Here is a 26,225-nt window from a genome sequence, read left to right as displayed (position 1 = left end):
TACCTCCCCTATAATTTGCAATCCTATCGTGTATTTGCATTGTTTGTCGTTGTAAAGTTTTGACCCCGTGCCCCTCACTGGACATCTGTGAAAATGAGCTTTACATTTCGATTAAAAGCTTTCGTGACTGCAGGGATTCATCTTCTTGGTTCTTTCGGTAAAGTCACGTAGAAGGGAAATAATAAAACTAAAACAAAATAAAATACAATTTTATTATGTTTTATTTTTATTATAAAGTCACGTAGAAGGGAAATAATACAATAATAAAAATACAACATAATAAATTGTATTTTATTTTGTTACATTTTTATTATTTCCCTTCTACGTGACTTTACCGAAAGAACCAAGAAGAAGAGCTTTACAGCTCATCGGATTCTCCCTGAAAAAAAAACCACGACGTCTCTCGAGTTGGCAACTCCCCCCACCCCCCCCTTACGTTGCTGCGTCATCACGCCGTGACGTCACCACGCACCGACGTCAACCGCCTCCAGCCCGCGTTCACCCATCGTCGGCCCTACTCGCGCCCTTCAAGAAGCCTACGGCCTTGCCTAGCGCGACTCGCCGCCCTACGATTCACCTCGCCCGGCCACGTCGCCTGGGCCACAAGACCCCCGGAACCGGACCCCGGGTCGCAAGCTCCTCTGCTCCCGATGCCGCCTCGGCTGGCAGGAGGCGAGCTGGTTCGCTCTCCCGTGCATCTCTACCGCTACCTTATGCGCTGCTGCAGGCAGCTACCGACAGGAGGCGCCCGGGAGCATTACCAACACGCCGTGCGGCAGGTCCGCCTCGCTCGTTTGTTTCGTCTGGAAGTTGATGTGGCAGAACTACTGCCGAAACGGGCGTTCATCGCCTGGCTAGGGACACGATTTGTTTTCGGCGCAAGAGCTGTAAAACAGTCGAATGTACAGCTAATTAAGTGATATAATTAAGTCTATGTGACCTGTTATGACATGGATTCAAAACAAGAGCTGTAAAACAGTCGAATGTACAGCTAATTAAGTGATATAATCACGTCTATGTGACCTGCTATGACATATGGATTCAAAACAAGGGCTGTAAAACAGTCGAATGTACAGCTAATTAAGTGATATAAGTAAGACAATGTGACCTTTTATGACATGGATTCAAAACAAGAGCTGTAAAACAGCCGAATGTACAGCTAATTAAGTTATATAATTAAGTCTATGTGACCTGCTATGACATATGGATCAAAAACAATGACGTTAACACAATAAATGGAACGAGAGCTGAAAGTGGGCAAAAATGCATTAAAAAGCAAAGCTAAAAAACTATTTAGTATTTTACCAAGAGAGGCCCACTGAGCTATGTAGCTCTTTTTCATAAGCGACCTGGGCCACAAATGATATCTCAATGAAGTGGCTTATGTGGACATTTATAGCAGCCAAACACTATGAATGCGTGATGTTGATTCTAAGCGTGGTGGGGAAAACCGGAGGACCCGGAGAAAAATGTACGCGACCACGGAGAGACACTGCAAACTTCAAAAATATAGCAGGCGTCAGGGTCTGGATCGAACCCACGACCTCCTGCATACTAGGCAGGGTTAGTTAAGATCCCGCCGTAGTGGTGCCCTAACAGTCCGTATCCCTCGGCCCTTGCCGCCTTCACCAATGTTCAAGGGATATCGGGGAACGTAGAGAAATGGGGGCGCCCAGCTTCGCCCCTTGAAGTGTGGGACAGAGGGGACAAAGTGCATTCCCTCTTCAGTGAGGGCCCATGAATTGTGTGACGCTTACACTCCCCCCCCCCCCCCCCCGTTTGGATACTCCACTTTATCTAGATTTTAAGTTTTCGTGACTGCAGGGATCCATACTCTTTGGTTCTTTCGGTAAAGTCACATAGGTATAAAATAAATTAAATCACGACGTTTCGGGCGCAACACAAGTGCCCGTCATCAGGTGGGACAACCACAGCAAGAAACAATTGCTGTTTCTTGCTGTGGTTACTCCACTTTATGTTTAAAAAAAGTTTACCTGGATATTAACTTGCAAGGGGTTATCCAAGATGTAAAGTGATACGTACACAAAATACAAGGTCACACGCGTGTTTAAATCTGCAATGTTTATATGGGCCCCCTTGGCTCATGGAACGCTGTCCTGTAATGTTAACCCGTCCCGTAATAGTTTGCTGTCCCATCATGAAAGACCGTCTCTTGCACCAGGGCTTCAGGAGCCATGCGGATGAGGTGGACCCAGAGCGGGTGCAGCAGATCATTGCTCGTGCTCTGCAGGACGCGCACTGGCTGCTCGACAAGGTGCCCGCGTCCGCCTCTCCCCTCCCGGTGCCCGCGTCTCCCCCCTAGGCGCCCACGTCTTCCACCCAGTGCCCGCGTCTCCCCCCCTCGGCGTCCGCATCCCCCCCCCCCCCCCTCGGTGCCTGTGTCTCCCCCACCTCCCCCGCCCCCCCCCCCCCTCCACCCAAGTGCCTGACTTTCAGACAGCGGCTGCAGTTGTCAACCTTTGTTTAAATGTTGTATTCATGAGCGGTGGCGCAGTGGTTAGCTTACTGCGCCGAATGAACCAGGCCACATGAGTTTGATTCCCAGCAACGGTGAACCAGGGCCTTATTATCCAAAAATAAAAGTAAAGGGTACTACGAAACAAAATTGCCGTTGATTTTGTTGTTTGTATGAAAAAAAATCCTACATTATAAAAAATGTTTTAATAGTCAATGTATCAGTAACGACATCTGTCCAGCGGCTGAATGAAGCACGCGTGAAACAAGCGAATGACGGCAGTGGTAGTAACATGAGGAAGCAGTAGCAACTATAGGGAGTTATCACTGAAGGGCGGTGAAACAGAAGTGCCATGTGCCTACAAGAACCTTGATCCGGACCTACGGTGAACCCAAGTGGTTACTGAATTAATTGCCCCCCCTTTCCCCCGCAATGGCTGTGAATACAAGACAGTCTCAATAATTAATGTCACGAAACAGTCCTTAAAAGAGCCGGTTAGCCGACCCCTTTGCGTTTCTCTTCAATGCTACTACCGGCAACCGTGTGGTTGAGAGTCATGCATGGTTAATCGAGCATGCTTGAAAAAAAATACGTAGATCCGTGGATGTTTGCGTGCACCTCTGGTTGGTGACCATGTGCAGTGCCTGTGCATCGAGACGTTGCTACTTCTGGGGCAGCTTGTGACGTCGGCGGCGTTTGTCTTACAGTACAAAGTGAAACACGAATGAAGAGACGCACGAAGGCGGGAAGCAGAGGATGCGGTTGCGATGGTGGCGACATGGCCTCCCATATGAAGTCCTCGGGGAAGAACGTGTACCACGATTTCGGACGAATGCTGGAGACGCTTCCTATTTTATTCTATTTAGAATTTACAGATGTGGGTAATTATTACTATTATAGTGGCGAAGTGGCCTTTTCAATCTGGCATAGTATGTCAGCCATCAAGGACTGTGCTGTAATTCACTTAAATCATTTGTCCACCTTTCTTGATGAGGGAAACATTTTCATAAACTACCACGGTGTCAGATGTACTGGGACGGAACTGATTTTGTTTCACCCACACTAGGATGTGGATGGTTCACATGTGCGTCAGACCATTGACTTTTTCCAAAAATCAACCATATGTTCTGACGCAATGGATAATTACCTTCAATGACTGCCCACGTAAATTATTTGGATTTTGAAATGGTGACCGTGAGGTTTCCTGATTCGTGGAACTGCCCATAAACACACACACATCGTGATACGTCATTATTATAACAAATGCGCATGGCTTTAAATTATCCTACGTATACTCAACAATGCTGTAATTCCTCTTCACAAATGCTTTGTGCAAAAAATGCAAAACAAGAGTTTGTGTAAATGTATTTTCTGCAAATGAGGCTTTTTGAATAAATACAATATGTACATATAAAACCACGTACTGGTGTTTTATTATAATTTCAATCATGTTTATGCTGGGAATGCTTTTAGTTAAGGTTTATCAATGGAATTGTGACTTCGTCAAATTATGGCACCAGCCAGAACTCTACGCTAGGAAGCCGAGCGAAAAGCCAAAATCTATGATTGTATAGGATTCAAGAGCTGTGCACGTGTAGCAAGCGAATCTGTATTGTAATTTGATGTAGTTCGTGAGCACCAGGTTCAGCACTATGTATGAAAGAGGCTACACCTCAGTTGTTACAGGTGGCCCTCAAAACGTTTATCAACCCAGGAAAAATCTCCACTGACATCGCCTTAAATTGTTGTAAGCCTGCAGTGCGATGATGATGAAGAAGTTATGTCTTCAGAACAAGCAATGTGGTCTTGCAGTGACTCCAGTATGTAGACCAGAGACAAAGATTACCCCGTACAGACTGTTGTTGCAAGTGCTATTAACGAGAACCTATTAAAGGCCAGCACGACACACGAGGGGGTGGTTGACCAGCACCATGCCCGGCCGCCTTTGAATCCCCAGTGGCAATGTTAATATATCGCACAAGGTACTCATTTGAGGCAATGTCGACCTAGGGGAGGCCCAGGACCGATGCAGATAATCGCCTCTGGCGTTGGCCGTGAGTGGGAATCGAACTCGGGTCGCCAGGTTCGTAGCACTGCACTAACCGTTGCACTCCCACTCCCCACAGCCTGTAGTGACACCAATGTGAAGAGGTTGCGATGAGTGGGGCACGCGTGCAGTAACTGGACGAATCAGAATAAGAATCATAATCAGTCACCACAAGCATAAAACACTTTTGCTGTCACCCCAGAATCAGAATACGTATTTATAGTGAAGGAATCCGATGAGCTATGAAGCTCTTCTTCACATGTCCAATAGATCATTACCTTTCGGACAATATCTGCCTCCTCCAGCAAGTCAGACTGATGATACATCAGCCATTATCTATCCACTGCTGAACGAAGGCATCCCACTTACGATCTATCACGATCGAGTGTTCACACGTCATTAAACCTTTTCACATTCCTGACTTGGATCTCGTCGGCGATGGCCAATCCACTGCTGGATGAAGCCCCTCCCCAATCGGTCTCCATCTCTCGTGGTCGTGCGATATAACAATCCACACAAACTGATTCAATCACTCGAGCCCCACGGTTGACGTCTTCTCGGGCATGCTTCCTTTTCCCTTGGCTTTGGTATCACCCGCATAAATAATGGCTGTTGACATGTTTACTAAGCACAGCGTGCAGATTTCTGAATGCTGATGCTTTGCATTCAAAATGGTTTGAATGTAGATTATATTATACAATAGAGTTCCTTTGGCAGTACACTGCTGGAGGAAGGGCTCAGCACACCTTAGTTCGTTACAGGTTTGTTTTACCAAACTTGACCATGCGTGTGTATCAGTGTGGGTTCGTGAAGTGGAGCGGATGCCCAGGGCTGATAGCCGTGGCCCGAGAATTGAACTCGAGCTCATAGCGCAGTGTGCTAACCACCGCACCACTGCTACCCCAGTTAAGAGACAAAAAAAACAATTCCAGTACATTCCCATTGAGAAACTTTAGTTATGAACATGATCAATACATACATGCTTTGCACACTTTTGTTTAAAATATAGTTTGTTTTGAATGATAAAATCAACAATCAATGAATTATCTGTAAAGGGAAGTTTTGATTATTAAAAGAAGCAAGACTACACACAGAACATGCGCACATTAATAATACAAGGTCAAGTTCACAAAGCTCCACACAGATGAATTCAAGAATCCACCATGTTTTGACATCCACCTAACCACCTTGCAAACCAGAGGATTTGAAATTTCCGCAAATCTCCATGTGACCCACTAACCCCATGCCTTGGGTTACAGGTGTGCATCACCACACTTGGTACACAATATAATGATTGGTAAAAACATAAATAAAAACGTATAAGAACAAAATCCAATTCTGTGTCACCCAAATAGTCCATCAGACTGGCAACAATTGTTGAAGCTAGCAAACTGGACCGGTTTTCATCTTCTGGCTATCATCACCACAGTCATGTTTGTTAAATACATGTGTATGGACTGTCAGATTTTATTGGCAAAAGCACTCCATATCAACTTTGGGACCTCGGTCAACATAAAAAAAGCAATACCTGGTAGCATGTTTCACAGGTTTTACTTGTTTTCTATCGGCTTTAGTGTCACACTCTTCAAAAATAAAAATAAAATAGTTATTAGCAATATAATTATCATTCAAAATCTGCAACTAGGCCAAGGTTATAAAACATTCGCTCTCCTACATTTGGGGAGAAAGCTCAATTTGAAATGTGAATCCATGTGAATTCAACATCCTTTAAAGCTAAAACGTTTGATTATACTCACTCTTCAAGCTGCAGCCACAGACTCTGCAACCCACTTCAGCGTTGTACAGCTCATTGTTCAGGCACTTAGTGTGACAAATTGCGTGCTGAGACCTTCTTTGGCAAGTGAATTTAAGCGAGCACGTGATTCACCCAGAACAGCAGGGGGTACAACCCCCCAAAAAACAACAACCTAACAGATTTACAGCACAGCACAACCGCCTACGCAGAGGTATAACACTCGACGCGACTCTATTTGTACCCAATATCAGTTTGTTTTTTTGCCCTTCGAGAATATCATTCGACTTCATACATCAGTGTCTCGCTCAGTCACAACTTGCAATACGTACACCCAAACTTCGCCCAACGCGGGTTCCCCCATCGCGAATTTGACCATTCACGTTCTTGGTTCTTGCGTTGTGGCCGAAACGTCGTGAGAATTATTGTATTATGTTTTATTTTTATTATTTTATTATTTCCCTTCTACGTGATGACTTTACCGAAAGAACCAAGAAGATGAATCCCTGCAGTCACGAAAGCTTTAAATGGAAATTTGACCATTCGCGGTTGACCGCGAGATTCCTGAGTACCTCGTAAAGAAGCAACCTTGCTGCTGTACTCTTCACTGCACTCTGCCGACGATGATGCCACAACGGAAGAATACCTACACATCATTCATAGTAAGTAAAAATATTTTTCTTAACTGCATTATATTTACTGTACTTGTCATTAACCTTATCTTTATTTTCAGGTTTATGTTTCTGTGTACAGTATTGTACATTACGTAACATTTTTCATATCATATATTATACTAAGAAAAATTATAATTGTTTTTTTACCCTTTTATCTGTGCAACAAAACTGACGCCTTTTTTTTACAAGGAGTCATGTTTGCATTGACCACAATACCTGCGGTCAGAATGCAAACAAAAAACACAACTCTGATAATGTATGCACTGTCCTTGAAATTGATTGGTCCACACCCGAGACAGCTTTTCTTAGAGCCTAGTCTCACATGGTGTTGCAATGTTTGGGTTGCCGATTGCAGCCATTTTCAAGAACGTAACCCTCGGCGATGGGCAACAGTTTGGGTGTACGTCATAAATGCGTTGTTCAATTTGTTGTTTGTGTCTCATTGTTTTGGGTCAACAACGTAAGATGTACTCCAGTTTAACGTTCCTGATAAGTTATTCAGAATTTTTGTACAGAAACTGGGCGAAGACCCCCCCAAGGGGCCGGCCTTGGACATGCTGGCAGGACTTTGCCGTGCAGCTGGCCTGGGAACGCCTGGGGGTTCTCCAGGAAGAGTTGGAGTCTGTGTATAGTAGTGTATAGTAGTGTATAGTAGTGTAGTGTATAGTAGTGTAGTGTATAGTAGTGTATAGTAGTGTAGTGTATAATAGTGTATACTAGTGTATAGTAGTGTAGTGTATAGTAGTGTAGTGTATAGTGTATAGTAGTGTATAGTGTAGTGTATAGTAGTGTATAGTGTATAATAGTGTATAGTAGTGTATAGTGTATAGTAGTGTATAGTGTAGTGTAGTAGTGCTGGAGTCTGTCGCCAGGGCAAGGGAGGCGTGGACCGCCACGACTCAACACGCTGCTGTAGTGTATAGTGTATAGTAGTGTATAGTGTAGTGTATAGTAGTGTATAGTGTATAGTAGTGTATAGTGTAGTGTAGTAGTGCTGGTGTCTGTCGCCAGGGCAAGGGAGGTGTGGACCGCCACTACTCAACACGCTGCCGCCGCGACCCTCACCAGGACAAGCGGACTGAGAAACTAACGAATGCAGTAACATTAAAGCTGGCAACCCATTACTTTATGAAGGTTTACTTCAGAAACGTTTCTCATATGAAAAAAATAATAATCTGAAATTAAATATAAAGACGTTCCTTTTTTTTTCCTTTTTAACATTTCACAGCATGGATCAAGCTAACTCTACGTTAATACATTTGCTTTGAAATAAAAAAAAATCAAATCACAGTTGCTGAGCTCATGCCCCAACGCTCCAAAAAATGCCAAGCAGCCAGAAACGACCAGAGTACCACTGAAAGTTTAGTTTGCTCGCTCAATAGATTGATGTAATTCAAACCGGTTATCACAACTATAAGACGATGGGAGGGAATTAACAACAACAACAAGTTGAGCGATGAACACGTTCACTGGTAGATGAAGGCCCCAGCACATTGTACGCCCACCCACACTAATTTCACATTGTAACGCACAATACAATCACACATTGTGTTGTTGATATGGTGTCATCTTTGTAGTAGATGTAATTGTTTTACTTTTTGAGTCATTGCCTATTACAGTATGATTAGTTTTTGTACAAAATGCATTAAACGCTCTGTGGTTCTACACATACGAACATAAATACTATAATTAAAACACTCCGTTGTTTTGGCGTCTCCGCATATAAAAGACCGCAGGAGTGACCCGGTGGTGGAAATTCCACATTCCTATGGCTGAGGCTAGTTCGTCCTTAAAGCAATCACAAGAATGTGGAAGATCCAAACCGGTGGCTGAGTAAGGGTGGACCAATGCTGCAAACGTGTGCCGTCCCAACGCTCATTTACGCAAGGAGATGCGCAGAATTGCGGAGGATTTGTGGAACGATGTCTTACGATCATGGCTTAATTTCACCCTGGTCTGTCTGGATCACCGACCCGACACACCACACCGAGTAAATCCCCCACTGTGGTACTGCGCCACTATTGCGCTACTACTGCTAGCCACATACCACTTACTTCCGTCTACCAGCGACACAGAAAATACTCGGTGAGAAATGACGCCCCGTGCATATGATCGTCGCGGTCATCGTCCTCGCCGTCACCGCCACCGTCTCTACTGGGCGTTTTGCGTGGTACTCTGCAGGAAGGCGGCCAGCTTGTGCGGGTAATCGGTCATCACGCCGGTAGCTCCCAGCTCAAATGCACGCCTGTAGTCGCGGTCGTTGTTGAGTACAAACAGGCAGACCTAGGAGCGAAGAGACGCACGCACCGGAGCGGGAGCCGAAGACATCAATGACGATCGAAATATCACGCCGCCGAGAGGTGACGGTTATCACGCAGCGTGGCAGTTGAAAGCAGTCAAGTGTCTTAAACCCCCCTGCCTCTGTCCACTCAGCACTATAAAGACATACACCACTGCTGGGGCAGACATTGTATACAAATCAGGCAGCAACAAAGAGAAACGTATTCTTGGTTCTTTCGGTAAAGTCACGTAGAAGGGAAAAAATAAAAATAAAGCAATAAAATTATCACGACGTTTCGATTGCAACACATCCCTGCAGTCACGAAAGCTTTGAATCGAAAGACAAACTTGTGAGATCACTTGCAACACTCGTGGCATTCAGCATTCGCTTCCCTTAGTTGGGATCCATCCACGGCCACTCAGGGGCTCCTGAAGGCGCTGTAGGTTTAACTCTACCGAGATCGTGGGGGCAGGCGTGACTCTACTGCTCATGGGCCAGGTTTGACTGCCGATCATGGGGCAAAACAAAACCGTAAGTATGTTTTGGTTCCCCTTTGTCAAACACGTGTTGGGTCGAAGGCTTACACACTGTGAACTCTGCAATGTGGGGTAAATATGTACATTGTAGGCGCCATTGCTCACCTGAATTCCACGGTCGGTCAGGTGCTTGAAGAGGGCCTTGTTCATGGTGAGTCTAAAACAAACACAAAAAAACCTCAGCGTCACCTGCCTCGTCTGTACGGCGCCGTCTGTGCTGCAGTGAAGAGTGCGACACAGGCCCAATGCCAAACACGCTATTGCTATTTCATAACAAACAAAAAACTCAACACATTCGTCAATAGCACGGTGGCATTTAAAGCACCGCCCCTGTCGAGTTTCTGCTCTTCCCTCAAGAGCCACCTCTTCTCCCTGGCCCATCCCTCCATCCCTAGCTACCCCCATAATTCCCGTACCCACAAATCTCTCTCCCCATATACCCCATCCCTATTCACCGTATCACTTTTAGAGGGCACACGTCTCAATACGAGGAGAAGCAAGAGATAGGTAGCGCCGGGCAGGAAGGCAAGGAAGTAGAAAAGGAACGACCATGCCGAGATGTCAGGGATGAGAGGGTGACGACGAGGGGAAAGGGAATAGATGGAGAGAGAAGGAAGGCAAGAAGGAGCGAGCAGGGGTGAGCTGCATGCAGTGGCGTCTGTTTTCACAGGGGGCGTGGGAAAGGGAAGGAAATCAGAGTGGGGGTGGCCACATAGAAGTCACGTGGTTTACGGGAGGCCTGAGTTGATTTAGATACGTAAAACAGGACTTTGAATGTTATGGGAGGGAAGCCCTTCAACATCCGAAGCACCTGGGATGCAACCCCTAAAACCCCTGCGTCGATTCGGCCAGGGTGACAGGTGAGATGGGAGGCTTACCTGTCCAGGATCCCCACGAGCCACCTGTACCTGAGCATGCCATCGCCTTTCTCGGGAATGTAGGTCCTGTCAGACACAACACGGAGGCTCGGTGAGCGGAATATTCAAATTTGGCGGCTTGGTGAAATATATACACTGATGTAATTCAACGCAGAGCAGCCATATTGATCTTTGATCCAGCGCTAATTCACTTGAGACCCCTCGCTCGCTCGCTGACGGTTCGTTGCCTCCTCATCACTCTCCTAACGCTACTACCAACATGGGCGGCGGAATCAACCTGTGACTCATTGATTCTGCCACCCATGTTGAGGAATGGTTCTAACAGACTGACCGTTTCATCTCAACCACCACCACCAGCACCGCAGGTCACAACAACACAACCACAACAACCACAACAACCACAACCGCCGTTCACCACTTAGCGGTGGCGACGTCACCACGGCGCTTATGCCAGGCTAGGTGCAGGCCACCACATTTCATCTGGTGATTACAACAATCAGCTTCATCAGGCGATCTGCCACGTTTGCTGAAAAACCTGAATCCCCCCCCCCGCCACTGCTCCCCTGCCCGTACGCTGGCCTCACTGCTCAGTGCCAATGCCCAAGGAGGGGGCGGAGTGGGCAGGGTGCAGCTCGCACGCCAGTCACTCACGATTCGTGGGCCCGTGCACAGCGGCGAACCGAACAGCTTTGACAAACGCGTAGCCGGTTCTTCACGCGTGAAACCCGGACGGTCCACATTCCTCACTGCCGCAGATTTCACCGCCTCGTCCCCCGCGCGCAACCGACGAAGAAAGTAAATGACTAGCACTTCTCAGCCCTTTCCCTGTCAAAGTGGAACGTTGGGCCCGGCAACGTTGGGTCACCTCCTCGCGCCCGCCAAAGGAAGATGCCATCGAAGGGGCCACGCTCGCTTTGGCCTGAAAGCCGAGCTTGCGCACAGCGTGACACCAACCGTGGCAGCATCGCGTTGTGTGCACAATACGCTCAGTTTAACACGCAGTGGCTTTCGCGACCAATATCATCCATAATATAGGTTTTTTTGTGCACAATAGCAACGATGTTGTTGTGCACGCGGGCACGTAGCACTCGGATCGTGCACTTTGTGGGTTTACGCTCCACCACGCCGGTGTGCTGAACTGATTCACTAATCGGCACGTTGTGTTTTACGTGACAAACCTTACTAACTGGTTCTAGATTTGAAGCTTTCGTGACTGCAAGGATTCATATTCTTAGGTTTTTTCGGTAAAGTTACGTAGGTAAAAAATGAAAATTATTAAAAGTAAAATAAAAATAAAATAAATAAAAAATAAAAATCACGACGTTTCGGAGGCAACACAAGTTTCTGTCTTCAGGTGGGACCGTCACAGCACGATAGCTGTATCAAGTGAGAGAAATTCCAAGAAACAGTATTTGTGTATATACTGGTTGAGGCTGGCTTTGTCAGTTTAACACGGAGTGGCTTTCGCGACCAATATCATCCATAATATAGGGTTTTTTTGGGGGGTTAGATCGCGTAAATATAAATGTGTCGTTAAACCCGCCACCATCTGACACATCCGATTCCAAGTACTCAGATTGTAAATGTTGTGGATTTGCTCTTCAACACACCGATGTGCTGTACTAGTAACGAATTGGCACGTTCTGTTTGCGTTACAAACCAAACTAATTGGCTGTGTCGGGTGGTGGCCGGTTTAACGACACATTTATATATTTACGCGATCTAACCCAACAATAAGTATAACCCGTAAAAACAAAGTTTTTCACTATAAATCCTTTATATGCGTGGCGGCTAGAGTCCTCTCGTCCTCTGGCTTGAGATGGCTGCCACCTATGGGTCAGATTATTGCATTGCACCATTAAGCAATTGGTAATTAAATATAATATTTTTGTCCTAAAAAGTGTAAAATTTTGGAAAAAATGTTTCACGAACATTAATTGTCACGCACAACGAGTCTGTGTGGAAAATGTCAGCTCGATTGGATCACGGGAAGTGGGATAAAAAACGACCGAAAGATTTGCACGGTCCTAAGCAAGCAAGCGAACTTAATATAAAGGATTTTTAAAAAACCCTCTATTATGACTGTGTCAGTTTTACGTGGCAAACCTTACGCGAACTAAGCCAAAACAACAACAAAAACCCCTCTCTATTATAGACCGATGATGGTCTTGCTGTGCTTCCCAGGCGAAGCCAAGCTGCTACCGCGCGGTCGTCACCTGTAGCATATGGAGGGCATGATCATCTCAAAGAGCGACTCGGGCAAGGGCGTGAAGGGCAGCAGCCCCGTGTAGAAGAGCAGCAGCAGGCAGTAGATGCGACCCATGCTGAACATGGTGGGCATCCGAGGGTTCTGTTATGTCACACACACACAGAGACAAAGATCCACCATGTAGCCTTCACAGACTGTTGGGGCAAGTGCTGTTCGCAGGCACCTATGAAGGCTGAAAGGACAAAAGGCGCCCAGCCGCTTTTGGCTCCCCAGTGCTGATGCTTACACACCACACCAGGTACTCATTTGAGGCTGAGTCGACCGTGGGGAGGCCAAAGACCGGTTCAGATAATCGTCAGTGATTTTGGCTGTGAACGGGAATCGAACTCGGGTCGCCGGGTTCATAGCGCAGCACCTTAACCGCTACACTACCGCTACCCATACACAGACACACGCACAGGCACGCACAGACACACGCACAGTCACACACACGAAGACAGATCACCGTAGAGCCCTCTATTGGTCAAATTTATCTAAATAAATTCACACCTTGGATACGTAAACAAAAACAAAAGGGCAGGTACATTAGCATATCTGATCCATACCAAATACATATATTTTTTATTTTTTTGTCAGGAAGCTGCCCCATCCATTGGCTTTCCTCCTGCGAAGTCGATGCTTTCAACGGAAAGCGCACGGGTGGAAAGCACTCACAGGACCACAGGCTCAAAGCGACGAGCGGCCAGCAAAACAAGCAGCACTATTGAAAGCGTACGAACCAAAAGTGATCTCACGCTTAAATGGCCATTGAGGCAGTGCTCATCGCCTGATTACAGCCCCGAGGCAGTGGTGGAACTTTCGCTCGCCCGTGGCGGGTGGCAAGTCTGGAGATTGTGGGTTTGATCTCGACCCTGACGTCCGCTGTAAAATTTGAGTTTGCGTGTTCTCCCTGTGGTCGCCTGGATTTTTCTCGGGGTCCTTCCGATTTTTCCTCCACATTTAGAATCCACATCACGCGTTTAGATAATTTTGCTGCTCTAAATTTCCACATGATGAGGCACTTCGTTGAGCTATCATTTGTGGCCAGGTCGCTTTCGAAAAAACAGCTGTATAGCTCAGTGGGCCTTACCTGGTAAAATAAAAATAGTTTAACTTAGTTTTTATACGTAGGGCAACTACTGTTGACTTCCCCATGAAGTGGTACTGATTTTATCAACCCCGGTGGGATGATGGGCTGAGTCAATCCCCAACTACGATTTGAACTTTGAAACCTTTGTCACGGCGAGCTGCTCGCCTCTGCCACTGCCACATCTCTCCCCCCGAGCGAAGCTGTAACAGATCAAATTAACGCGCCCCTTGGAATTGAGCCGAATGTTGTTGTTCTAAACAACTCGGGCAGAAGAGAAGAGAAGACGGAAAGGGAATCTGAAAGTCGAGCGGTGTGCGAGAGGGGAAAAAGCAGAAAGAGAAGCGTTTAGTCCTGCACGGCGGTCGTGGTCGAACGCAGTGGGATGATGGCTGGGACAACGAGACAAGTCTGGTAGGCCTACTGACCATCTGTGGGGGGAAAAAAAGAGAGCTTCGTAGTGAATCGGATTCCTCAACACGGGTGGTAGGGATCAGCGCGTGAAGTTCACAGGAGCAGCGACCACAGCGGCAGCGAGAGAAGACCGCCCCCGGCCCCCCACCGCACGAACGCACGGAGCGGGGACGCCGACGAGAACTCACCGCGACCCGGCACTTGAGCATCACCTCCCAGATGGCGCTCGCCCACACCGTGCGGTCCTCCCGCCCGAACTCCTCCACCAACTCGGCCACCTGCAGCCCGGAGCACGGACATCGAAGCCCTCAGTGGCGCAGAGGGGCCCCACGCACGAGGTCCGTTGTGGGCACGTAATTCTGACCTCCCCCCCCTCCCCCGGTGACTGCCGCTGTTGTTAATATTAGGCGTAGGGCTAGCGTCTGGTTATCGAGTGTAGTTAGTATTATGGATAGGGCTAGTGTCTGGTTGTTTACTATGGTTAGAGTTATGGGTAGAGCTAGTGTCTGGTTGTTTACTGTGGTTAGAGTTATGGGTAGGGTTAGTGTCCGGTCAGCTGATGTGGGTGACACCTGAGTGTTCTGTGCGTATCCAGAGAGGGGCGGCACCTTGTTGATGATCTCATCGTTGTCCTCCTTGATCTCAACGTTGATGGCCAGATCGGAGAACTTCTCAAAAACCTCGCGCAGCGTTGGGATTCTACGGTCCTTGGATGCCTTGTTGTAGTGGCCTGCGGGAGACGCCGGAGAGAGACACGTGACCAAACCGAACCGGCACTCGAGCCCTGAACATCGTCAGTCCGCGGTTAATTAATTTGGACATCTGTGAAGAACCGCAAAAACTACTGGATATATGTGAAAAAGAGCTTCATAGCTTATCGGATTCCTCCAGTCTATACACAGATTCCGTCTGTGACTCTCCTGATACTGAACTATGCAAGCAACCCGATACGTTGAATGTTTCATTTTTATTCATCCTGTTACTGGTTTTGCAATTCACCAGAGTGTGTGTGTGAGGTGGGGGGAAGACCAAAGAACAATCGGTGGGACACTGTTAGGGCCGATCTCGGAGGTCACGTGGCTATAACAGGGCAGCCACGGCGGCATGTGGCACGTGGTAAAGGCGAGGTTCGGTGGCACCAACGACTTGGCCACGAAGATCATCTTTATCTCGATTCGAGTTCTAACAAGTGCACTTTACTTGAGCGTTTACTTGTCTACTCCAGCGGGCGCCACGGTGGCGAGATGTTGACTACATCGCTTGCTATACAGGAGGTCGTGGGTTGGGTAAAAGTATTTTGAAAGACAGCCCAAGTGTCCGTGGCATGCTGAAAAATTCATATTTCGGTATGAGCTTAAATATAGGAGGCGTTACGCGTGGGAGTATTTATCCAGCCAGGTGGCTCAGTGCTCCAGCGAGCAGCTCACAATCGGAAGATTGAGAAATTCACACTCTATAAGGTGGATGACGCAGCCCATCATCCCTCTGAGGCCGATAAAAACTAGTACTACTTTGCGGGCAAGCCAACAGTGGTTTGTCCTATGGGATAGACTCGCCCCTGCCATAGGAACGTGGCTCAGGGTTGTAAACGGGCGATGAACACGGCATCAATGCTCGTTTAAGCAGGAAATCACTTTAAATGTATTGTTAATCCATTGCGTTGAGACCCAGCAGGACAAATGATAATAATGTTTGTGCAGTAATTAAACGCAGTCCACCTTGGTCAAATGTGATTTCGAGTTTGTCCTTGTATATGGGCAGCTCCTGAAAGAAAAAAAAGAGACGCAGACTTGTGTTTTACGATACACGTAACATACACGGCACATCGCACAGTGGGTCATGAAATACTTTGCTCTTACAAACAACTTGTGCCTATAACATGAATATGTTAACGGCCAGATCGGTCGCAATTCGCCAAATCTCATCACATCTGGACAGCTAAGCAGGTTTTGGGCCTGGTTAGTGCTTCGATGAGTGCCCACCGTGCGTCAGCTACTTTAGGCCTCTGCTATCGGGCCACTGCTGTGCGCGGCACAGCTGGTACTCCCAAATCGGTGCCCCGCCGTCTTCACCGATCAGCTTGGTGAAGAAATACGCGGTTAAACAACCGCGCAGCGTGGGTGAGGCCCTCATCCAGCGGTGGATTGACAAAAAGGGCTGCACTTGTGTGACACAGTCCGTTCGCCTACAACGCGTGTGGTTTTCATAGCGCGAATTGGATATAACGCGATGAATGCATTAGGAAACACATTTTTGTTATAACGCGGATGCGAATTTGATATAACGCGACTGAGAGAACAGCGCTACGTCGCGCGACTCGGAATAAGCGGTCGTAGGCTGCCTCGGCGTAGCATCGCACAAGGCAGTGGGATGCTGCTGGATGCTTCTAGATACTACCCACACGCCTCAGTCTTCGTTCAGCCTGCGTACGCATCTCACGTGATATCGCGGACTGTGCTTTACCCTATGTTAGAATATTATTTATTGTCACGCAAATGTCCCATAACGCGGTGTTCTTCAGGAACGCGACTACCGCGTTAGAGGAGAACAAACTGATTTCGATTCAAAGGTTTCGTGACTGCAGGGATTCATCTTCTTGGTTCTTTCGGTAAAGTCACGTAGAAGGGAAATAATAAAATAAAAATAAAACATAATTAAATTATTCTCACGACGTTTCGGCCACAACGCAAGCAGCCGTCCTCAGGTGAAGAACAGGTCTATCGGAAAGACAACGTTAAATTGTTTTTATTTTATTATTTCCCTTCTACGTGACTTTACCGAAAGAACCAAGAAGAGAACAAACTGCATGAATGCACACGACTTCGTGTCACCCCACTGTTCCCCCTTCCCCCCTCCCTCCCTTTGCCCCCCCCCCCCACAAATGACCCTTGACCTTACATCGAAGTTGAGATCACGGATGCGCTGCGATCTGCCCGTGGACCGCCGGAGGTCGTCATCGTGCGCCACCACGATCACTCCGTCCTTGGTGATTTGGACGTCGAGCTCGAGCATGTGCGTACCGGCCTGCCTCGCGCTGACACAGAAGACATCGCCACACGTCGCTTCCTTCCTTCTGTCAGACCCCGCAGGCTGTGGCGTGGCCGGACGCTCATTCCCCACCCACCCGACCGTCACAATACGAGGACAGCTCTTATGGTGTGACAATCATCACCATCATTATCACCGCCGCCGCCACCACCGTCTGACTTGCGACACAGTTGGTGGGACCTTCAAGGGCAGCTCTTGTCGTGTCATCGCTTTTACCGTCCTAACTGTGACAAAATAAACGAGCAGACAGTGGGCGCCTTCTTCATGTACCCGTCCCTCCCGATAACAAACAAAATAAACATCAAAGTGTATTTTTGACACATTCCGTTAGCCATACGGCCTTCTGGGAGGGCATCATTTGAGCAGCATTGATTCAGTACAAGTGTAGTGGTGATAACTACTCGCTGTTCGCAAGCTGTGAGAGAGTGGATCGTTAACAAGGTTTTCCCGCTCAATCAAACGTTCAGGGTCAAATGGGGTGAGGTAGGATCCAAACGCCAGATTGGGAAGGACCAATCGGAGGGTCCCACAAGGTGGCCGGGGATTGGACAACCCGGCCACGAACAGGTATAAAAGCCAGAGCGCTGAGAGTTCTTGGCCAGTTCTGCTACACAAAGACCCAAGTCGGCCGAAGACATCTAGGACCCTGGACCAAGCCCTCCAGCCCTTATCAGGGCTAGGGCTCAGTGTAACCAGTGGTCGGGGAGAGATCCCCTAGGTCCAGCCAGAGGACGCTGGGATAGCAGGGAGATTAGAGAGCTGTACAAGGTCTGGAGCTGTACCTCCTCAGGGTAACGGGTGAGGGGACCATATCCCCCTTTGTGTGATAGGGACTGCGTATTAAGATAATAAACAGTGTGTGCCATAAAGAAGTTTAGAAGTCCGTCCTTTACAACACTACACAAGCAACCTCTGGAGCGGTTTTTGGACACTCAGTGGCTCGTCGGCATGGTCGGCCTTGCTTGAATCGATGCAGTTGATAGAGCATGGCTGCTGATGATGGCAAAGTGAAAACCAAACTCAGCGTGATGGGTAGTTTTTGTGTGTGTGTGTGCGTGCGTGCATTCATCATTATTGACCGGGCTGAGGCCATCGCCTCGCTAAGCTTGAGGACGCGGTTTAATCCCGGGCGGATGCAACTCAAAAGATTCGAGGCCAGCTTGCTCAGCAGTGTTCGGCTCATCTCCTGCGATGTGGAATTTGCCCTCTGAGCCGCAATGGACCTCGCAGGCAGGGACAACGCTCCACGCTCCATTCGTCACTGGTGATTTGAGGTAGGGAGTAGAAAACAGTTGTCATTTCCAACCCCGCGTCCGTCGCAGACGATACGGTTAACGCCAGAGACCCGAAATCCACGCACGGTGGGATCGAGCGCAGGTCCTCAAAGCGCGCCATCCTCATCAAAAGCCGAGTCACAGTGCAGAGGAACCTGGGACAACACCAACGATGCCCTTCACGAGCGGAAGAACATCCCGGCTTCACTTTTTACCTCCGCAAACAATGGCCTCGTACCTAACCTCATGAGAACATCCCATGGCAGACGCAGCTATCTCCTGCTACACCGATGCGCGCTCACGAATAGCCCACAGAGTGACTGCGCTCAGCTCATATAGCAACGACGCTCAGCCGATGGGTGTCCCATGTGAGCCGATAGGCCTCGATGCACGCCTACGTGGGTCTCGTGATGTGAGCCCGCGTCGCAAACCGTGGGGGCACACAGAGTAACCAACAATCACCGCACGTTTTCGATCATTCGCTGGCGGCCCGTTTCGCACGTTCACTGGGCAACACGTTCACCCGGTGACCCCTGGAAGCCGCGTCTGACTCGCTCACTCGCCAACCTCGACACGGACGTACGCACACACACTACGTTGTTGTTGCTGTTGTTGTTATTGTTCAACTGCCCATCACATGATCGACAAACCACACAGTGGTAGTTTCGGGTAATGACTAAAATGAATCACGTGGAGAGAGAGAGAGAGCTGTAATGTATACACACAGCACACACACCCCCTGAGCGGGTCGTAAACATGACGCGGTGGGGCGGCGACGACGCCTTGGCTGCCCGGTTTGCAGAGATTCACGGTTCGAGTCCAACGGCCGCCCTGGTTAATACCGCGGGTATATTTTTTTCGTAAAAAAAAGACACTGACGGGAGTCTGCATCCCCAGTGGACGTTCGAAATCCCGTGACAGCGTTCCCAAGGGTTTGACCATTCTGCGCCGGCGTCACGGTGATAAATGTTGAAAATCTTTAACCAGGACACATTTACTCAATCTGAATGTATAATACAGAAACATGGCAAATTATCACTCGCTGTGAAACGTTGGCAGGACTCTCCTGAAGAAGAGGCATGGGACTCAGTGACGCTTTCCCGGGCAAAAAAAACAAGCATCGTAATGAAATCATTAATAATAGCGCCGAGGTCGTACTGCCTTCACGCCTCCGATTAGCACAGTTGGCTACGTACGGTGCAAAAAAAGTTCGTTTGTATGTATGTTGAGCATGTTTAGGCACCGTACGGAATTTGCAGCATCTTTAGGCACCGTACGGCCCGCGAAATCAATTAGTCTGGCCCTGCCAAGGCAACCGCAGGCGGGACTCGAATTTCAATAAATTTAGGAGCAAACCTGGAAAAGCAGTTGCGAGTAGCAACATCATCAATAGCAGCTAACATCACACGCCTCGCCAAAGAGAAGCAGTTCCAGCCATCACATTGGGGGTGAGTTAATTAAATGTTTGACCAAATATAACAACGGGCTAATTTTTAAGTTGATAATTGTGTATGGCCCGCGAATGATGTTATGCATATACAAATGGCCCTTGGCAGAAGACAGGTTCCCCGCCCCTGCTTTAAACGCATGTTTCTGAACGTGGAGGGAAAAACCGGAGCACACGGAGAAAAGTCCACGCGAACACGGGGAGAACACGCAAACTACAAACATACAGCAGGCGTCAGGGTCAGGATAGAACCCACGACCCCCTGCATACCAGGCGAGGTAGTTAACATCTCGCCACCGCGGCAAGCGATATCGGAAGATGTGCGGAGCTTGGATTTATAGTGAGAGACAGAAAGAGTAGCACGGTAGATTAGTGAGCGTACGCAAGTGAGTGACATCGTGTTGACAGCGAAGATACGCAATGTACACACTGCACACCCCGGGCTGACACCTCGCTCACCGCACGCTGCTCGGCGCATCCACAGAGTGCACGGTGCGAGCTGATGGTGGCTGAATTGTGCCCAGCAAACGATGACGTTGATGATTCTAGATGTGAAGCTTTCGTGACTGCAAGGATTCACATTCTTAGGTTTTTTTTAGGTAAAATCACTTGATACAGCTATCGTGCTGTGACGGTTCCACCTGAAGACGGAAGCTTGTGTTGCCTCTGAAACGTCGTGATTTTTATTTTATTTTGTATTTTACTTTTATTAATTTTAATTTTAATTTTTTACCTACGTGACTTTACCGAAAAAACCTAAGAATATGAGACGTTGATGATGATGGTGGTGCTGATGTCGGTGCATCGAATGATGACGCCGATGGTGATCTTACAATGACAGTTGGCGATGATGTTGCTGCTGCGATAGCAGTGATGGTGCACAATCAGCAATTAGCAACAAGAACAGAACACGTTCGCCAAATAGCAACTCTGTTGACCTCAAAGGAAAAATGTGTAAGTGGCAAAGTTTAGGGATGTGGTCACTCTTCGTAGTGAACGTACATTCCATTTCCCGAAAACGCGCAAAGGGTGCTCTCGAAGGCCATTGGTTGAACCGTCGCCTGTTATATACCGTATGCGTTTCCTTTAAGGCAACAGTGTTATTGACGAATGTGTTGAGTTTGTTATTGTAGTATGATGCAACGTGTGTGTGGATGATTAATGATGATGATAAAATTGACGATGTTACGTTTCGTCATTATATTGTTAATTGTATGTAATAAAAATAAATAGAACGATGTGTGTGTTGCTCAAGTCAAGATGAAGAAGATAACGCGGTTCCGCTGTTGCGAAATGCTAAACGTGTTACGAATACAGAAAGGCGCGAGTACTCCCCAAACGGGGCACGGTAACCACGTCGCGGTCTGCACTTCACAACGTTTTTATTTGCACGCGCAAACATCCTCAAACAGAACTCCAGGGCATGCAGAAATAAGAATGAAGTTGTCTTTTGATGCCAACTCCGTCCTAAAAGCTGGGTCTGGAAATGTCAGGAATTAAATTCGTCTTTGACGGATTTGAGTTTCCGTGATGTTCAAATATAGAACAGCACGAACATTTCATATATATTTGTTGTAATGTGTAACGTGTGCTAATAATAATAGTCACAAATGACAGCGCCTTTGCCAATCCACCGCTGGATGAAGGCCGTCCCCACGTCGTCTAGGTTATTTGGTCATACTTCACCATGCTGACCGACGCATGGCGAAGTAGAGCAGAGCGGGGGGAGGTCAACACCTCGCAGTTCAGATATCACTCGCCACTGATGTGAGCCGTGGCTGGGAATCGAACTTCGATTTTGCCGAGTTCATTACGCAGCCCCACGAACTCCTGCGGCATCAATCCACATCCCATATAAAGTACAGGGCAGTCATTTCATGAAGCCCGTCCGACTGTCCGAGTCATGTGCACAACCGTGTCCATAATGTCGCTGAATCACGACCCCGTTGTGCCTCGTGCCCTACCGCTGACTTTGCCACAACAGCATCGTCATCGTCGTCGTCATTGTCATCCCTGTGACGTCACTCAAGTAGGTCGTCACGTGATGCGGTGTGAATCGCCCCGCCCACACCGCCGTTGCGGGTAACGCAGATGGAGCCTCGCTACAATTGTGAGTCAAGTTGGTAACAAGTATAACCCGTAAAAACAAAGTTTTTCACTATAAATCCTTTATATGCGTGGCGGCTAGAGTCCTCTCGTCATCTGGCTTTAGATGGCTGCCACCTATGGGTCAGATGATTGCATGGCACCATTAAGCAATTGGTAATTAAATATAATATTTTTGTCCTAAAAAGTGTAAAATTTTGAAAAAAAATTTTCACGAACATTAATTGTCACGCACAACGAGTCTGTGTGGAAAATGTCAGCTCGATTGGATCACGGGAAGTGGGTTAAAAAACGACCGAAAGATTTGCACGGTCGTAAGCAAGCAAGCGCGCAAGTGAACTTAATATAAAGGATTTAAAATTGAGCGCAGCGCTCCCACCCCGATTGTAACTCACTTCTCATAGGCCTCGATTGTGTTCTCGGTTTTCTCTCCGGCGCCTGCAAACGCACACACGCACACACAGATGAGATCAGTATTGCACGATTGTGACAGAGATAGATATACACACACACAACGCACAGTGTCTGCCGAGGTGGTCAGGGGTCAGTTGAGCGAGTATTGCGTGTTCCTTCATCTCCCGAAACGACGCCGATTATTATACACTGGTCAACACACTTTTTCTGGCACGAGGTATTCCAACGGTTCATAAGGTAATTTTGGGGTGCTGATTCCAAATCTGGCATCAGTTTTTTGTCTATCACATCAGGTTTTTGAGATATCAAATATTGAATTTTCAATAAAAACTGCAGAAGAAAAATATTAAATAAATGTGGATATCTACATAAAATTATATTATAAACACACTATCCTAAAAATATAGCACCATATTTTAACACTAAAGCAGTCACTGACTCGCAACAACTTGCAATCATAAGTGACAGAGTTAATTTCGGGTAAAATCACTGAAAATGGGGTATGCCGATAGCATAAAATGAGATGTGATAGAGCAAATCTGAGATCAGATTTGGAATCAGCACCCTGAAATTAGTCTAAAACAGCTGCAAAAGTTCATGCCAGAAAAAAACTTTTTTTTTTGTTGACCAGTGTTATGTGTGTTCCCTTTCAAAGCCGCTGTTGTTGATTTAATCTCTTGAGTGTTTTATGCAAAGAGCAATCAGCGATGACGGACTGCAGGCAGGGCTGCCTGTTGGCTTGCCACGTGTCTTGCTTGACCCTTCCGCAAATGTTGGGTAGCTTCACACGGAAGACACTTGCAGTACTGAAGTAACCAGTTTCAGTTTCATGTATTAGGTACTAGTTTTACTACCCGGCTTCGCCCGGGACTTGGATTCTTGTCTTGGATTAATACACGGGCTAAGCGGAGGGTTGCGGGGGGGGGGAGCGATGCGTGACATGAGCAGGCACACTGCGTGACGCTTCCCCACGCGCGGGTCACATGACAGATGTGACGTCACAGCTCACTTGCCGTGCAAAATATATGCATTATTGATCCTCCCCCCCCCAAAAAAATATACAAAAGTCTATTTTTATAATTTTTGCATGGTGTACAGTCTGGAAAGTACCCACATGGCAAATGTAAAGTTTGTTGCATGTCGGGAAGTACGCTAAACATTTTGAACAGACACACATATTCGCAAATTTTACCTTTTATAGGTTAGATAACCCTGTGAGCCATGCGGCTCTTGACTCGGGTGCAACCGCAACAAACAAAAAATGAACAAGAAACATCTTAAAGTGACTACACGCAACAGAAAAATCCAAGAAAAAACACCGCATGTCAACGCTGTGTGCAAAGATCCCAGTTGGATGCAAGTGAAACAATAACAAGCATAAGACAACGTAGATTAAAGTTATCAGGCTAACTCTGTACTACAACAAACAAACATGGCTCAACCAAAACCAACCAAAATATAAAGATCCCCCGTCTTGACTTAACAAATTGTTGGGGCAAGTGCTGTTAGCTAGCACCCTATATTGAAACCAAACACGTATGCAACAACAGCAGCCACCACCACTAAGTGGCGGTGACATCACCACGGCGCCTGTGCCAGGCTAGGTGCACTTTTAGGCCACGTGAAGTGTCGAAGGCTCGCTGCTGACAGGAGGTCATGGGACAGGCCCAGGTGGTTCCATGGGTTGACCGACTGAGATGACCGACTGAGATGACTGACTGAGATGACCGACTGAGATGACCGACTGATGCAACAGTTGTGCCCTTTGCTGTGCCAATTTGACTGACTCAGACACATACAAAGACAAAGATCCCCCCGTATAGCCTTAACAGGCTGTTGGGCCAAGTGCTGTTAGCGAGCACCTATGAAGGCCGGCGTGGCACACGAAGGGGTGGGTGGCCAGCACCACGCCCGGACGCCTTTGTCTCCCGAGTGGCGATGTTTTACACACCGCACCAGGTACTCATTTGAGGCTGAGCCCAGGACCCGATTCAGATGTTCGTCACCGTTGTTGGCCGTAGAGCGGGAATCGAACCCGGGTCGCCGGGTTCGTAGTGCAGCGCGCTAACCGCTACACCACCGCTCCCCACTCAGACACACACAGACACATGTGCACACACACGCACACACACGCACGTGCTACCGGCATTTCCGTGTGCGAGAATTTAAACCGTACACAGACACGTCGTGCGAATGCGTCTCGCTTGCCAGCGTCATTAGCTTTGCTAATTTAAGTTGTGAGCAACCCGTGTGGTGATGATCGCGATGGGCGAAAGTTTGGCGCGGTTCACGCGTAAACGCCTCGATGAACATAATTCGCGCACATTACAAAGATTCCCCGTTTAGCCTCCACCAAATCACCTAATGAAGGCCGGCACGGCACACACACTCGGTTTGTTTCCCTCGTTGCAATGGTTTTTACACATCGTACCAGGTACTGATTTGTGGCTGAGTCGACCTAAGGGGTGAGGTGGGAGTGGGCAGGACTGGTTTCAGATATTCCATCACTGGTGTTGGTCGTAAGCTGGGAATTGAACTCGGGTCGCTGGGTTTCGTAGCGTAGCGTCGCCCGCTAACGACGACACGACAGTTCCCCATGAATGATAAACAATAAACAAGATCTCGAGCCAGGCACTCCATCGCGTTCTGGGTCGCCGCGCAATCGTGCACTTTGAACCCGCTGATCCTCGGTTCGATTCCAGGCCACGGCTAACGTCGGTGGGAGAGGTGACCTCTGAATCGAGTTCCTTGAGCCGCTCCAACTTCGCCAATCCCGTACAATGCGTGGTGAAGTATGGCCAAACGCAGTGGCAGATTATCCTAGTAGCAAAAGTATCCGCATATGTACTAGCTACACGTGTAGTAGCTACACGTGTAGTAGCTACACGTGTAGTAGCTACACGTGTAGTAGCTACACGTGTAGTAGCTACACGTGTAGTAGCTACACGTGTAGTAGCTACACGTGTAGTAGCTACACGTGTAGTAGCTACATGTGTAGTAGCTACGGGCCCCGCACTTTCAAGGGCCCCGCGCTAAATGCTTTCAAGCTATCAATTCCGGTTCAGTGACTCTGCACTTGCTCTATTACTATAGTACTATACTGCCTTCAACTTTTTTTTTTATGAACGACTGGGTGTTTAAGGTGAGCGATTTGTCGTATTATCTGACTGTATAGCAAATAAAAAAATGGAATTACTTTACTGTGCAAGTAGATAAATTAGTGTTTGAATATTTACGTGTTTTTTTTTTAATTTAGGGCCCCTTTATAACATATGCCACAGGCCCCGCACTAAGCTTAATCCGGGCACCGCAAACAACCCACACGATCCACACGGGATGGAGAGGCCTGTAGCCGGCAGTGGATTGACGAGAGGCTGACGTTAGTTCGAGCGCTCGACTTACGCATTCAGAAGCCGGTGGTTTTCAGTCGAGGAATTTCTCAGCCCGTCATTTCTTCCGTGCTTGTAATAAATCGGGTACCACTTCTGTGCGCAGTCTCGTCGTGGTCGTGCTCCTGCGTATGCCAGCACGTTGGATTTGAC

General features: G+C 47.7%; 2 protein-coding genes across 2 annotated transcripts in view; one reads left to right on the top strand and one right to left on the bottom strand.

Moving 5' to 3' along the window:
- Positions 1 to 434: 434 nt before the first annotated feature.
- On the top strand, positions 435 to 3,892 carry LYRM9 (LYR motif containing 9). Its single transcript, XM_078611939.1, has 3 exons — positions 435 to 779; positions 2,183 to 2,275; positions 3,184 to 3,892. The coding sequence occupies exons 1-3, from the start codon at positions 651 to 653 to the stop codon at positions 3,202 to 3,204; spliced, it is 243 nt and encodes an 80-aa protein (XP_078468065.1). The 5' UTR covers positions 435 to 650; the 3' UTR covers positions 3,205 to 3,892.
- A 1,563-nt stretch (positions 3,893 to 5,455) lies between these two features.
- Positions 5,456 to 26,225, bottom strand: part of LOC144730995 (lysophospholipase D GDPD1-like) — a 32,998-nt gene continuing 12,228 nt past the window's right edge. Inside the window, exons 2-10 of the mRNA XM_078611938.1 lie at positions 22,665 to 22,707; positions 17,293 to 17,428; positions 16,113 to 16,158; positions 15,003 to 15,124; positions 14,583 to 14,672; positions 12,862 to 12,995; positions 10,646 to 10,711; positions 9,873 to 9,924; positions 5,456 to 9,233 (exon numbers count right to left, since the gene is read on the bottom strand). Of these exons, the coding sequence (XP_078468064.1) occupies positions 9,102 to 9,233; positions 9,873 to 9,924; positions 10,646 to 10,711; positions 12,862 to 12,995; positions 14,583 to 14,672; positions 15,003 to 15,124; positions 16,113 to 16,158; positions 17,293 to 17,428; positions 22,665 to 22,707 (821 nt within the window). The 3' untranslated portion in view covers positions 5,456 to 9,101. The remainder of the gene's footprint in view (positions 9,234 to 9,872; positions 9,925 to 10,645; positions 10,712 to 12,861; positions 12,996 to 14,582; positions 14,673 to 15,002; positions 15,125 to 16,112; positions 16,159 to 17,292; positions 17,429 to 22,664; positions 22,708 to 26,225) is intronic.

Source organism: Lampetra planeri, chromosome 37 (genome assembly GCF_965212315.1).
Source record: "Lampetra planeri chromosome 37, kcLamPlan1.2.h2, whole genome shotgun sequence".
Classification (NCBI taxonomy): Eukaryota; Metazoa; Chordata; class Hyperoartia; order Petromyzontiformes; family Petromyzontidae; genus Lampetra; species Lampetra planeri.
Note: the sequence above shows the minus strand (reverse complement) of the source record. Positions and strands in the feature narration are given on the sequence as shown.

Excerpts from the sequence above, each read along its gene's own strand:
- LYRM9 (XM_078611939.1), top strand. The coding sequence starts at position 651 with ATGCCGCCTCGGCTGGCAGGAGGCGAGCTGGTTCGCTCTCCCGTGCAT. Across the intron at positions 780-2,182 it reads ACCAACACGCCGTGCGGCAG|GGCTTCAGGAGCCATGCGGA; the intron begins GTCCGCCTCGCT and ends CTCTTGCACCAG. Across the intron at positions 2,276-3,183 it reads CGCACTGGCTGCTCGACAAG|TACAAAGTGAAACACGAATG; the intron begins GTGCCCGCGTCC and ends TTTGTCTTACAG.